The following is a 14,243-nucleotide window of genomic DNA, read 5'->3' as shown; positions in this document are numbered from 1 at the left end:
TTGGAGAGGCTAAGGCAGAATTGCTGTATACACGAGGACAACCAAACCTATATTGTGAATTCTAGGCCAGCCTGGACTACGTTTTAAGACCCTGTTTCAATAAATCACAACTGAGGGCTAGCCTAGGAGATGAGTCAGCCTGTTAAGTCATTTGCCACCAAGCCTGGTGACCTGTTTGATCCCAGGCCCCACGTGGTAGAAGGAGAGAACCAACTCCCACAGGCTGTCCTCTGACCTCCACATGTTCATTCACACTAAATAAATAATTTAAAGAATGACTGGCTCTTGAGTTTTGTTTTTTGAGTTGTGTTTTGACCTGATCCTTACGGTGTATCTTTGGTGTCCTGGGACTCACTATGTAGCCACTAGTGAGTGCTGGGAAAGGAGTAGATTTGATTCTTTTCTTTGAAAGGTTGAGCCTATGACAGACAGTATGCTCGTGATATCTGGTGAGGTTGAGTCACTAGATGAGAGAGAGAGAGAGAGAGAGAGAGAGAGAGAGAGAGAGAGAGAGAGAGAAGCATGTTAGTGGCCAATTTTCTGCTTTATCTGTCTTTACATGTCCATACCTGTCTGAATTTCTACCTACATTTCTCCCCCTTGGCGTGTCCATTATGTATGTGTCTGTTGTCTGTCATTCCCTGCGGTTGGCCCCCTCCCCCCACCGCCTGTCCCCTGTGTGGTAACTGGACCTGGACACAGCCCCCAGGGCTGGCAGGAGACTTGACTGATATTTTTAGCCTGTAAACATGTTTGCCATTTCAGAGGACAGGGCAGGGCTGGTCTCAGCACCAGCCCACTCATGGTCTTTGAGCGAAGGCGCTCCTACCTCAGGCCAAGGTCTCAGTTCTCCAGCCTTAGGTCTCTTGGGGCATTTGGAAAGGAAGGGAAACTAGAGTGGGCAGGTGGGTAGCCACTTGCCAGGGAGGGTAGAACTCGTGAGGAAGAAGAAAAAGGGAGGTGTGTGGGGAGGATGTAGCCAGAAGGTCCCTGCAACCCCATCATTAAACATTTAATAAAATCCACATCTAGTTAGAAGTGGCTGTGGGAAATGGCTGTAAATTGGGGAGCTGAACAATTTGCAAATGGGAATATGGGGGAGGGGCTGAGAGGTAGGAGAAAGACTGGAGAGGCAAAGAAAAAGTTGGATCTTGGGTTCTTCCAGGTTAGTGGGGCAAGGTGGCTCATTCCTTTGATTCCAGGGAGGCAGAGACAGACGAATCTGCGAGGTTACCCTGGTCTAGTCAGTTCCAGGACAGCCAACGCTTCATTATCTGCTGCCCTCCAAACAAAACAACAAAAACTCCAAAGGGCACGAAGACATGAGTCTACAAAAGAGGTTGAGCAGCCCCATGTCTCGTCCAAGGGCTACAAGCCGGACTCTGGTGGCGCTGCAGCTGCTGAATAGCACCGTGGGTGCATAGGTGACCCCATTCCTAGGGGTTGGAGTTTGAGAGTCAGCATGTTTTGTAGGAGCTTCGAGACAGTCTGAAGGTGAGAAATGGGCGCGGCTGCAAGAAACTTGGGAACCAAGACAGGAGGCTGGGGCCTGGGACTGGTGTCTAAGCTTGAGAGAAAGCTCAAAGGTCTGTGTTAAGGCTGGAGGTCGAGGCTGAATCATCTGAGCTTCTTGGCTCTTCCTGCAGAATGGGTTGACGCTGGATTCCAACTGTGAGGGTTGGAGTGAGTCCCTGCTCCTGCGTGCTTCCAGGAATTTCTTGCCGGTGGAGACACACACTGCTCAAACTGGGGTGGGAAGATCCCAACCCGGGACAGGAGCAATAGATGGGATAGGGGAAGGGAAAAGGCGATGCCTCTTCGTCCCTCGCCAGTCTCCCCTCACCAGCCCACTCCCGGGTGGCTTCAGCATTGGTCTCGCTCTCGGGTCCCAGCCCTGCTCGGGCCCCGCCCGGCCCCGCCCTCTCCCCACAGCTCGGGGCAGACCCGCCCGAGTTACAAGAGCCGCCTCCGCGCGCGGGGGCCCGGCCACTTGGAGCAGCTCTGCCGCGGGGACTGCACTGTCCGCCCTGCCAGACCCGCCCCGACTGGGGTTCGCCGTCACCAGCAGTCACAGCACTGCGACCTCGGGCCCTACGTCGGCTATGGCTGCGTCCTGGGACTAAGTCCGCAGGTAGGGAAGTAAAACGCAGGCTGGTGCAGTCTGGGACTAGGACACCGGTGGCCTGGGAAGGGAGGGACTCGGGCGAGGTGTATTTGCGGTAGTGTCACTCGAGGGTTCCAACAGTTCAGAGCAAACCTGGCCGCCTGTGACTGCCGGGACAGGCGACGGGTCGCACTTCGGGAGTGGAATAGTCTCCCTGGAGTTGGGGCACAAGTCGGGCTAAGTTAGAAAATCCCTTTGATAGATGCTTTGCTGCGCTTTATATTTCTTCCGCGGGTGGACTGTCGTTCCAACTGCACTGCAGGGCTCAGCGTTCCTGGCCTGGTGGCCCCTGTCCCACCCCTCCACTTTGGGGCGGTGGCTCAGAGCGCTGCTGAGTTCCTATTCCATGTTTACTGGAAAAGTTTTCCGAGATCCCCGTGGCAATTCTCCCGCCCCTTTGGCGCCCCGACACCGCGTGTCCCTCTGCTGTCCTTCGCGGTTCTCCACACCTCGGCCCCGAACTTCGCGTCCGGAGTCCCCTCAGCCCCACCCTGCTCCGTACCATTAGCCTCTCCCTTTCTGGTTCCTAGCGGCGCCTTCGGCAGCTGCCCCGCCCTAGTCTTGCCCCTCCGTGTTCCCAGATCCTGAAGACTCCCTTCTTCCTCCTGGGCGTCGGAGCCTGGAAGTTTGCAGCACGCCTCCCTGCAGGATGGGTGGGAGTGGGGGTGGGGGACATAATTAGGGAGATTCCTGCGCTGGGGTGGGCGGGGAGGGGGGCTGTGTAAGCGACTCAGTCCCCAGAACCTCCCTTGCTCCTTCTAGAGGCGGTGCTTTCTCCCCACCCCACCCCACTCCCAAACTCGTCCGGGCGGGATGGCCCCCGCCCCAGCGCCTGGCTGGACGCCAGCAGCCTGAGGAATGTAGTGGTTGGAGCCGGTGACTAATTCAAACCAGAATTCGGGGGGGGGGGGAGTGGTGAGGGGCAAAGGGGAGGGAGGGAGAAAGGGGCAGTGAGTAGGCGGTGGGGGCCGGAGCGCTGGGCGTAGGTGAAGAACTTCATTGCTCACTCTGGAACCCTCCACTTTTGCAGTGTGGGCCAGCGGAGAGGGCGGTGGGGGGGGGCGAAATCCTGCTGTGGAGTTGGAAAGGCAGCGTGCTTAGGGTGTGTGCAGAAAGCTGGGTTATGTAAGGCTTTCCCATGCAGGGAGGGGATGTGCAGTGTGCAAGGGCCTGGGCTCTTCTGGCCGAGAGCCCCTTGCAGTGTCAGGGCGCGTTTGTGGGGACGCAGAAACTTGGTGGTGCTGCAGGTTTAGCTGTACTTGGTGGTGAGCATTGGAAGACTTTTGGCGGGGACCCGGGGATATCCCACAATTCAATCTGAGCCCTGACAAGTAGTGTTACCGATGTATGTGTGTTTGTGTGTTGTGCGTGCTTGCCTGCGCACTCTCACTTCTGCACAATGTGAGCACAGAATATTGTGCAAATGGTGCCTGCGTTGGCACCCTGGTTTGGCAGGGTGTGGTCCTGGCCTGTCTCTGAGGCCACGAGGTGCTCCTGGAGTGCTTGTATTCTCAGTGTTCCTGTTCTGGGGAGGGGATTTGTAGAAAAGCTTCCCCAGGTAGTTGAGGTCCTTGGAGAGTGACCCAGAATTCCCTGGAAGAAAAGGATCCAGAGGTCTACGCCCGCCCCCAGAACACTGCTAGACTCCCAATAAGTATTTTTGAAACAGTCTCCCATTAAAATTTAGCCTCAATGGTGGGGACCATCTCCACTGCACGCCTTTTCTCACAGGACCTCTCGGTTCAGCTGGGTGCTGTCCTCATAGGTGTGTGTGGGGGGGGGGGCAGGAAGATGCCTTGGGAAACGTTTAAGGGTCTCTGAGTAGAATTGCTTTGGTGTGCCCCATGAGGGAAGTCCCTGAGGTAGGGTAGGCCCCTTTTCCTAAGCTGAATGAACCATTAGCTTCCTTCTCTCACCTTGAGAAACTATAGGCTAGCTTTGCATCTGGGATGTCGAGTGTGCAGACTGTGAGGTAGAAGGGAACCCCTCATTTAAGGGCACTTCCTTGCTCCAAGCAAGGGAGTGTGGGAAAGGAACTGGAAGCATGGCGGTTGAGCTAGTAAAGGGCCCTGGGTGCTGATAGGGCTGACATCTGGAAGATATCTGAACTCCTTTCTGAGTCTCTTGTCCCTAAGAGGTTATGCAAAGGAACCTTGCTAAGAGAAGCAGGACATTCAGAAAGCTGTGTGAGTTATTCAAGGCTTAGTGTTGATAATATGGAGGTCCGCGGTAATGCAAAGGGCTGAGGAGAAGCCAGGCATGGTCCAGGAAAGGACAGGAGAGAGACTGAACCAAGGAGCTCTGTGGAAGAAGAGTAGCATTAGTCAGGGTAGGGAATGAGCTGTGGAGCCCCAGGTCATTTCAGACGCAGGGAGGCTCTGCTTAGAGGTCCAGAGCGCCACTACTCCTGACTCCTCTGCTCCACTTGGAACTGTCTGGCGGGTTCTGGCCGAACACAGCACTCTGAGCCTGAGGAGCTGGTTTGAGGAGTTGGGGTAAAGCTGTGGGGGTGGAGGAGTGTGTGGGGCATTGGGGTGTGGTCACTGCCTTTTTCAGAACTTGGGAACTGCCTGGAGACAGACAAGGAGAGGCAGACTGGGAGAGCTAGTCTGACTTCTGAAGGGCTCTTTGCCTGGGCGCCCCCAAGATTGTCTCCTTAGGGCTGGCCTGACCATGTGCTTGTAGTCACTCAGGTTAGAGAAAGGGAGGTGGCTGTCAATTTAGAATGTGCATTACAGGCCGCCGCAGTGGTGAGTGCCTAGGGCTTTCTGCTCTCTTTGCCCACTTCAGGCTTCAGCCAGGCTCTCAGGAGCTTACCGTTCCCTGGATTTGACCCCCGGCTGCTTTTCGAGGTCTTCATAGCATCACCCATACCTGAGTTTGTCCAAAAAGTGTCCGCGTGGGGCGTGGTACTACAGACTGCTTCTGCGAAATGTCTGTGTGCGCTTTGATGACGCTCCCCTTTCTCTCTCTGGGCCCCGGTTTTCATTGGGGCGAAGGCTCAAATAATTGGTCTTGCGGCTGTCACTGTTTGCATTGCGACGGGGGTCATGGTGCCACTGTGGTCTTGAGTCTCTGTGTTTGTGTTACTGCCCGTGAGAGGGTGTCCTGTTGGCTGTTCATGGGGCACTCATGCTGTGCTAGGCCTGGATGTGTCACCTCTGTTGGCCTGGGACTTGGAGGGCAGAGGCAATGACTGCTCTAGAGTGGAAGCGCCTTGTCAGTGTACAGAGACTGCAGTTAAGGAACGAAGTAAGCTCCTTTGTCCCGTGTGGGCCCAGGCCTTGAAGTTTGTGTCCCGAGGCCTTCAAGAAGGATAGGGCAGCCTTGGGAGTAGAGTCCCCACAGATGGTGGTTGAGCAGCAATGCATTGCACACAGCCTGTCAGGGAGCGGCATCCTGCCTGATCCCTGGGGGCTGGAACGGAGGTTCTGGGGGAAGGGGAAGTGCCTGGAGCTGATCCTGGCTACGTGTCCTGGCTCGGCTGTGTGTGTGTGTGTGTGTGTGTGTGTGTGTGTATGTGTGTGTGTGTAGCCACCGCCTTTTGAAGACCTGGCCCTGAGTCTTTTCACTACTTGGCCTGACCACTGGGGGGCGAACATGCAGCACCTCCCAGAGAACTGGGTGGGGCCCAGGGTATATTCCAAATTGTAATCTACCCCCGAGGCAACTCAAGATACTTCTCCCCTTGGCTCCTCAACTGTAGGACATTGCCCTAAGAGTTAGTGTCTTAATCCCAGCTGCTCTGGCAAAGGCCAAATCTTCCTTGACATTTTGGCCAGATAAGGAACTTCCACCTGGATAATGTGATGCTGTCCCTATCTCTGGCACTGGGAGAGGTGGAGAGTCCCTCCTGGTCTCCTGGATAGGGGAAGGAGAGGGACTATCCCTGCTGGAAGTGAGAATTTAGACTTTCAGGCTTTGTGGCTTGTTCCAAGAGTTGGTGGTGGGGAACGTCTGTGATCGGAGTAGAGAGAAGTGGAGGTGGAAATCAAGAAGCAGTCGTGGGGCCGGGGCGAGATGGTGCACGTCTGCCTTTTAATCCTAGTGCTCGGGAGGCAGAGGTAGGCAGGTCTCTGTGAGTGTGAGGCCAGCCTGGGCTACAAAGCGAGTGCCAGGACAGCTAGGGTCGATACACAGAGAAACCCTGTCTCGAAAAACAAACACACAAACAATGGAAAAGAAGGAGGAGGAGGAGGAAGAAGAAGAAGCAGAATCATGGGACTGGTTATGACTGCTTTAGAGGTCAATGTGCACAAAGCCCGAGCATGATGAGGAGAAGGAGGTTAGACTGGGGAGGCTAAGAAAGCTTCCTCCTGGTAGGAGCTGTGGGCTGGGTCAGCTTCACTTTCCTCTTGTGTCAGGTAGCATGGCCTAGCCTTGGCAGGCGCACACACAGAAAGGGAGGTGCACACCCAGGAACCCAGCTTTACTAGGAGAACAGGTGACGGGTATCTGCTGAGAGCCAGTAAATCTCACCACCGAGGACTGCCTGAGCTGGGAAGGGTGGGTGATGAGGCTGACAAGGGTCTCTGTGTGCCCTGCATGTGTGTGTCCTCTTAGGTGTTCCGCTGAAGATCCTTCCAATATCCAGGTCGTCTGGGTCTTGTTGGTCTAATTCTCTTTGATTGCTTCCTCCCGAAAGTTGACGGTGCCCCCGTTGTGTCTAGCTAAGTAGCCTTGTTTGCCTGAACTTAGATATTCCTGCCTAAGCCTCCTGAGGATTATAGGTGCCATGGGACACAAGGTCCATCCCTGTAAAGTTTTTTGTGTTTGTTTATTTTGGCAGGATCTCATTATGTAGGCAAGGCTATCCTTGAACTCTCTATGTAGCCCAGGACGGGTTGGAACTTGCAGTGATCCTCCTGGCTTAGTGCTTAAGTGCTGAGATTACAAGTGTGCACCATGATGCCCGTCTCTGCTAAACGTTTGCTTTTCTTGTTTTGTTATAAATGTGTCGTTGTGTACTTACGTGTGTGTCCTCACGCTGCAGCACATGTGTAAGTGTTTGAGGACAGCTTACAGGAATCAGTTCTCTTCTCCTAAGTGGGTTCTGCTGATGAAGCTCAGGTTGGGAGCTAGAAAGAAAATCTCCTTTTGTCTTCTACATATTAGCCCAAGAGAAATCCAGAACTAGGTTCTGGGAAGTTCTGACTTCTGGGAAACTTGGGATTCCTGACCCCTGGGAACACAGCCTCAAAGAGACCCAGAATCAAAGGCCCCTTAAATGCTGGGCACAGGTGTCTGCAACTCTGCCCAGGTGGGGCCATCATGAGGCTGGAGGGGCACAAGAGGGAGCCTTTTTTCCATCTTCTGGTTGCTTCTCTGGCTCCCAGTCTCCCCTGCTCCAGCATAGGCCTTGCTTCTGTTTATTTTCCTTATGGGTCTTTCTCAGGGATTTCTTTCTTTCTTTGTTTGTTTCTTTTTTTCTTTCTTTGTTTGTTTCTTTTTTTCTTTCTTTCTCTCTCTCTCTCTCTCTCTCTTTCTCTCTCTTTCTCTCTCTCTTTCTTTTTAGTTTTTTTGAGACAGAGTTTCACTGTTTAGCTCTGACTGTTCTGGAGCTTGTTTTGTAGAACCAACTGGTCTCAAACTCACAGAGATTTGCCTGCTTCTGCTTCCCGGGGGTTGGGATTAAATGTGTGCGCCACCACTCCCTGGCTCTGAGGGGTTTATGTGTCTCATCCTATATGTATATTTGTGAATTGGTCCCTCTGCTTAGGTGAAGACTGTTGTATTAGGGCCCGTCTCCCTATCTCTAAAATAAGGTTGCGAATTCTTGTCCTCCGGGATCGTTTGTCCAAGACAACGATGGACCCTAAGCAAAGATGTCAGCGGTGCAGCGCGTGGCATGCAGTGCTCTGCAGAAGTCTTTCTCTTAACTAGCGATGGCAGGGTTTCCTTCAGCGTGCAGCTTTCTCTTCCTCTTTGGGGAGTGTTTATGACAGTATAGCACACATCTGGGTGTGTCTCCCTTCTATGACTCTCCAACCCTTTGCTTGGTTTTGAGTGTCAGGGCTTTCCCTCTGGCGGAGGTCTCTAATCCTAGCCATGAGTCATTATGTTCTTGAGGTGGGTACTGCTTGTCCCTGGCAGGTTAGTTAGGGCTTGTGGGTGCTGCAGTGCTGGAAGGTTCTGTCACTGAGGTCCCCCCAGATGCAGGTGCAGTTCCTTCTTCCACGAGTATCCCGTTCTGCGTGCAGACTGTGCTAGTCAGGTCCACTGCTCTGTGGAGTGTAGGTCTTGTCTTCAGATTTGGCCCAGTTCAGTCATTGAGACCCTAGGCCTTGTCACTCAGAGTCTGTCAGTTCCTGTCACCTTGACATAGACATTGGCTATCTGTAGCTGCAGTAGCAATTGCCCTGAGCTCTCCTCTGCGGAGAGAAAGGGGAAGGCCTAGTCCCCTGGTGACAAAGGGGACATAATGCTCTTCTGATGGTCACCCATGCCAGGAACGCTCTGCTTTTGGACATCGTCTGGATCTGCTCAAGTATAGCCCCTCTGGAAGCGGGCACAGGCAGAACCTTGCTGCTGCATGGAATTTTGAGGTTCTGAGTTGCAGGATGGGGCATTCTGTCATGGCATTTGGCCTGAACTGTGCCCTATCCCCGAGTACTTTCTGTCTTTTACCTAGAGCACCCTCACCGCCTCACTAAAACAGCCTTCTGCCTCAGGGGTTCTCCACTCCAGCCCTGCTTCTCATCAGAAAGGATACCAAAGCCATCTATTGGGCCACAGGAATGGAGCTAGCAGAGCTGAGTTCTAGGGCTTTAACACTTCCCTATTAGCCTCCGTGTACCTTCCTTTCCCCATATGTGAGTGGCAGCCAGTGCTGTCTTCTAGAATGTCACTGTAGGGGAAATTTTGCATATACTTGCTGCCAGAAATGGCAGTGGTAGCCACATGCGGCTGCTAGGCACCTGTAATGTGGCTAGTAGAACTACATTTTTAACATCAAGCTGGGTGTGGCGGTACACCTTTGCAATCTCAGAACTCAGAAGGTGGAGGCAGAAGGATCAGGATGTTTAACGTCATTCTCAGCTACACTGGAGAGATGGCTGGGGATTGGGGGTGAGGACTATTTCAAAGACCCCCAAGTTCGACACCGAGCAACCATGTTAGGCCACTTGCAACCACCTGGAATTCCAGTTCCAGGGCAATTTGACACCTCTGGCCTCATGAGCATGTACACATACATATGAACATAAAAAATTAAAAATAATTTAAAATTGGGAGCAGCCTGGCATAGTGGTGCAGGCCTTTAATGTCAGCACTTGGGAGGCAAAGACAGGCAGATCTCTGTGAGTTTGAGGCCAACTTGGTCTACAAAGTGAGTTCTGGGACATCCAGAGCTACATAGTAAGAACTTGTCTCCAGAAAAAAAAGGGGCTGGTGACTTTAAGCTAGGCAGTGGAGGCACACATCTTTAATCCCAGCACTTGGTAGGCGGAGGCTGGCAGATCTCTGAGTTCAAGGCCACCTGATCTACACAGTGAGTTCCAGGACAGCCAGGGCTACACAGAGAACTCCTGTCTCAAAAACAACAAAAGAAATTGAGTTGTTTATTTATGTGTGTCCATGTGGGCCTATGTATGCCACATATGTGGAGGTGTGCAGGGAGGCTAGAGGGCATAGGATCCTTGGAGCCGGACTTACTGGCTAGTGGTAGTGAGCCACCTGACATGGCAGCTGGGAACTAACTCAAGTTCTCTGGGAGATCAGCAAGCATTCTAAATTCACACGAAGTCATCTCTCATCTGGTGGGAAAAATATCACAATAGTTTAATTATCTGCCTAAAATTATTTTATTTTTGACTTTTGGAGACAGGTTCTCATGAAGCTCAGGTCACCATTAAACTCTAGATCTTCCTGCTTGCCCATTTGAGTGCTTGGATTATAGGTGTATACCACCGTACCAGACTAATCCGTTTAAATTTAAATTGCCACATGTGGCTACCATGTTAGTAGCACACATTTGACTCCCTCCATTAAAGCCCCAAAGGCTTGTGATGAGTGACTGAATTGTGAAGAATTCCCCCAACCTTCAAAGACCATTTTTGGATTTCCCTGGAGGCCTGACTTAACCTAACCATGTGGGAGGAGAGGGAGGAGCATCCTGGTTTGCTACAGGTTCCACTGGTGGAGGGCAGACCAAGAGCTGGGGCCTAGAAGCAGAAAATCAGGCCATGGCCACCATGGCCTCACACCTCTCATGTGCATGCCATGTCTTCCAGGCCTAGATTTGATGAGAAGAGAGCCCTTCCTGGCTGTGTCAGGATAACAGAGCTGAGCAGGGCCACAACCTGTAGCATGAGCCCAGTGGTTCCTGTTCTCAGCGGTGGAGAGCTTTTCAGAATTACTTCTCCTCTAAGTAGCGTAGTGAAGGAAGCATGTAGCAAGTTGGTCCTCAGCACTCTTTGCATCTAAAAGACCCTTGTCCTAGGGCTCAAGCTAGAGAAAGGGAGCTGTGTCAGGTCCTAGCCCCTCTGGCACTTGGGGGCCTGGCCTATGAGGCTTTGCATTGACTAGGTTTTAGGCGTGACCCTGTGCATGTCTGGAACTGTTGCTTCAGACTGCAGTGACTCACCGTGGAAGGAGGGGGGGAGGGTGGGGCCCCCATGTGGGTGAGTGAGCTGGCTCTCTTTCCCCTCTGCTGGCTCAGCACCAGGCTGTTTAGCTGAGCAAGGGGCCCTGCACAAGGAGGAAGACAGGGAAACCTGAAGGGGTGGCTTCAGTTCTTAGGGGTCCAAGCTAGAGACTTTTGCTTTTCCTTCTTCTTAGGCTGGCTTCTCAGTGTTGGTCTGGGGCGGAGGCAGAAGGTGCCAGTTTCGAGTTGGGAAGAGTCAGTATGACTTTCCTCTTAACGTGGCCTCTTCTGCCTGCTCGGAAGGGAGGGGGTGTTTCCCTAGCTTAAGCCTGTGCCAGTGGGCCTCTCTCCCGTCTTTGCCCGTACTCTAGCCAGCTCCTGTGTTGTCAAGTAGGCTCATGATAAGTGCTGCATTTATGAGTTTGCTGAGTTTGAGAACAGGTGTGGTGATCTGGGGTTTATATTTGTGTTTATATTTTATCCATGTTGGTATCTGCCTGAACCCGGGCCTGCTAGGTGCCGTGGATTTCCAAGAGCCACAGTCCCATCCTAGAGGCCGATTCCAGCACCTTGGATGCCCCATTTATATTCCATTGCCCTGATAAGCCTCTTAAGATTTCTGGAACATTATGGAGCCCAGTTGGTCACACCCAGAGTTTCTTGCTTATCATTTGTGCCCGGGACAGGACTCTAAGTCTTTTAAATTTCCGTATCTGGCACATAGAGTGCATTCAGTAAGTGTCTAGAGGATGCCTGAGTGATGGGAGGTAACAACCTAATGCAGTGTACAATTAAGTGCTGGGCTGGGCTGTGTTTGCCCTGATTGGTATCCTTTATAATATCTAGTGCAGACTTGGGCATACAGGAGGTGGTCAGTATGCATACATTTATTGATTGGTTGACAAATTTCTGGATGTAAACAGTTTCAGGGTGGGACTTTGGGTGAGGCTCACCACAATTTATAGAGTCCCTCAGACAATTTCACAGGTATGCTTTAGATGGCTGCCAGTGCCATTTTGTGGGGGTGGCTATAGTTAGTTCACCATTCTATCTACCATCCTACCAGGTGCCTTCCCAGGGTACCTCTGCAGCTGATAACTCATCTGGTGGCAAGGAGGAATGTCTTTACCTATGGGGTCTGGCTCAGGGCCCAGTGTGGGCAGTCAGATGGCCTTTGACTCACCAAGGTCCTTGACTCACCACAGGCCTGAGTTGGGCTCAGCTTTGCTTCAGTCTTGGGAGTCTGGTAGAGTGGGATTGTCTTTTTTTTTTTTTGTCAGCTTGAAAGGATTCCTTTTGGTCCTGAGGGCCAGGCTAGAGATGGTAAACTGAGTCACTGTCAGTGTGATGGGGAACAGCAGCATTTGTGCTTGGAGAATGATCTCACATTAGTGGAAAGGTGAGACTCAATGTGGCATAGGGGACAGACCCACAGAAACACAAGCTAGGGCCTGGCATCAGCATTGTGTGCACTCCAGGCAAACTGGCCTTTCAGAGTCTCAGTCTTTCTGCTTGTAAGGTGGAACCAGCTATTCTAGAGAATGGTGAACACGGGTGTGCTGTGGAACCTCCGTGGGCCAGCTGCTGTCTTCTTTCAATCTCTATGGAACTCTTACCATTGCCATGTTCACAGCCAGGGAAACATGTTCAGAGAGGTCAAGTGTCCTTGGCAAGAGTCCTGTAACTAGGAGGATGCAGCCAGCGGTGGAGACCTGGTCCAGTTTCCTTTAATTTCGTTTTTTGTGGCAACAGACCTCAGAGTCATGTAGTTGCTGGCTGTAGTGGGGACCTGACTGGAGTTTTGGCCTGGCCTGTAAACAGCATCTATCATTTGGGTGGCAGCTCATGGAGGTTTTGAAAAGCCAAATGTGAGCATCACGATGAAATTTTTTCCTAGGTTGTGTGACTGAGATTGCCAAAGAGAGAGAGACTGATAGAAGAAGAGAAGAAGGAGGGGCGGGCTCCTGGCAAGGCGTTCGCTCCTGAACAGAGTCCTGCAAAGGTCAGCAGGTGGGATGGTGCAGAGGGGTGGAGGTTAGGATGGGGGATCCTGGGCATTTGATGTGGCATTTGGAACTTTCCCTGGGTGGATCAAAGGACCTGTTACTCCCTTTCTATACTCTTTATTGTTCATTGGGAGAACTTCCACAGTGGAAAAACATGATACAGATCACCCTCCTACCTGAGGAACCCCTTACTTGACAGGTGAGCCAGGGCTGAGGGAGCAGGTGCATGGCTCTTGGTTTCCATTCCCTGAGTGTGCACAGCACCAAACATTTCTGGCTTTCTCATGCTTTTCTGCCCCCGATGTCTCCCGTGACCAGTGCTCTTGTTTCTTCGCCTCATCCCAGATGGAGAAGGAGGAGGAGACAACTCGGGAGCTGCTGCTGCCTAACTGGCAGGGCAGCGGCTCCCATGGACTGACCATTGCCCAGAGGGATGATGGAGTCTTTGTTCAGGAAGTGATGCAGAACTCCCCTGCGGCCCGCACTGGGGTGGTCAAAGAGGGTGAGTCTCCCCAAGGTAGTGACTGGGCACTGAGGGGTGAGAGAGGTTACTGAAAGGAAGGACGGGAGGCAGGGGGAGCAGGCAGACATGACTAAATGGCTGTGGAAAGCTTGGGTCCAACAACTTGAAGATGGTCAGTATCCAAGCCCTGTTTTTTTTTTTTGCCTACTCTGTGTCTTGCTTGTGAATATGAGGGGAGGCAGTTATATGGAGATCTTGTCTTCAGATGAGTCTTCTCCCTCACAAGCTCTGTAGCTTTGTGTAGAATAGTTGGTCTTTCAAGCCGCAAGGAATGGGCAATACCATGTCTGCATGGTATTCACAAAGCTAAAGCAAAGTCAGTTTTAATGTCTGTTATGTGGTACTTTCTTGAGTTCTGCATGTCTTTTACCTAAATGTTGTACTTCCATATGTAGGGGACCAGATTGTGGGTGCCACCATCTACTTTGACAACCTGCAGTCTGGTGAGGTGACCCAGCTACTGAACACCATGGGGCACCACACTGTTGGCTTGAAGTTGCACCGAAAGGGGGACCGTTCCCCTGAGCCTGGACAGACCTGGACCCATGAAGTCTTCAGCTCCCGTAGCTCCGAGGTGGTTCTGGTGAGTTCCTGGTGACCCACCTTTGCTCTGAGCTCGCCACGATCCTGGTGGCCTCCTGGCCTCACTTCCTGAGCCCTCTGCTTGTCTCCCGAACCTCTGCTAATTCCATCTTCTTCTTTCATCTCTCTACATTCTTTCCTGACTTCTTTCTGCTGCTTTCTTCCTGCCTATGTTGTGGCATGTGGCTGATTCTGTTCTTACAAGTACTGTGTTCTTTCGATCTCTTGAGCCTGTGCCATGGCTTGGGGACCAACTCAAGCATCAGGGGCTTAGATGCCAAGGGGAAGGCTGACCGCTTTATTAGAGTTTTTGAAGTGCTTTCCCTGGTGTTCAACCTGCCTCTCTACTTTCCATGTGTAGGAAGATGAGCAGCGCAGTGCTCG

At 52.2% G+C, this 14,243-nt stretch overlaps 1 protein-coding gene across 1 annotated transcript in view; it reads left to right on the top strand.

Annotated features, from left to right (window-relative positions):
* Positions 1–1,974: 1,974 nt before the first annotated feature.
* The window catches only part of Ahnak (AHNAK nucleoprotein), a 30,276-nt gene continuing 18,007 nt past the window's right edge, over positions 1,975–14,243 (top strand). The window contains exons 1-4 of the mRNA XM_087908141.1: positions 1,975–2,131; positions 12,646–12,750; positions 13,100–13,256; positions 13,673–13,860. Of these exons, the coding sequence (XP_087764267.1) occupies positions 13,100–13,256; positions 13,673–13,860 (345 nt within the window). The 5' untranslated portion in view covers positions 1,975–2,131; positions 12,646–12,750. The remainder of the gene's footprint in view (positions 2,132–12,645; positions 12,751–13,099; positions 13,257–13,672; positions 13,861–14,243) is intronic.

This window comes from Myodes glareolus, chromosome 7 (genome assembly GCF_982192425.1).
Source record: "Myodes glareolus chromosome 7, mMyoGla1.1, whole genome shotgun sequence".
Classification (NCBI taxonomy): Eukaryota; Metazoa; Chordata; class Mammalia; order Rodentia; family Cricetidae; genus Myodes; species Myodes glareolus.
Note: the sequence above shows the minus strand (reverse complement) of the source record. Positions and strands in the feature narration are given on the sequence as shown.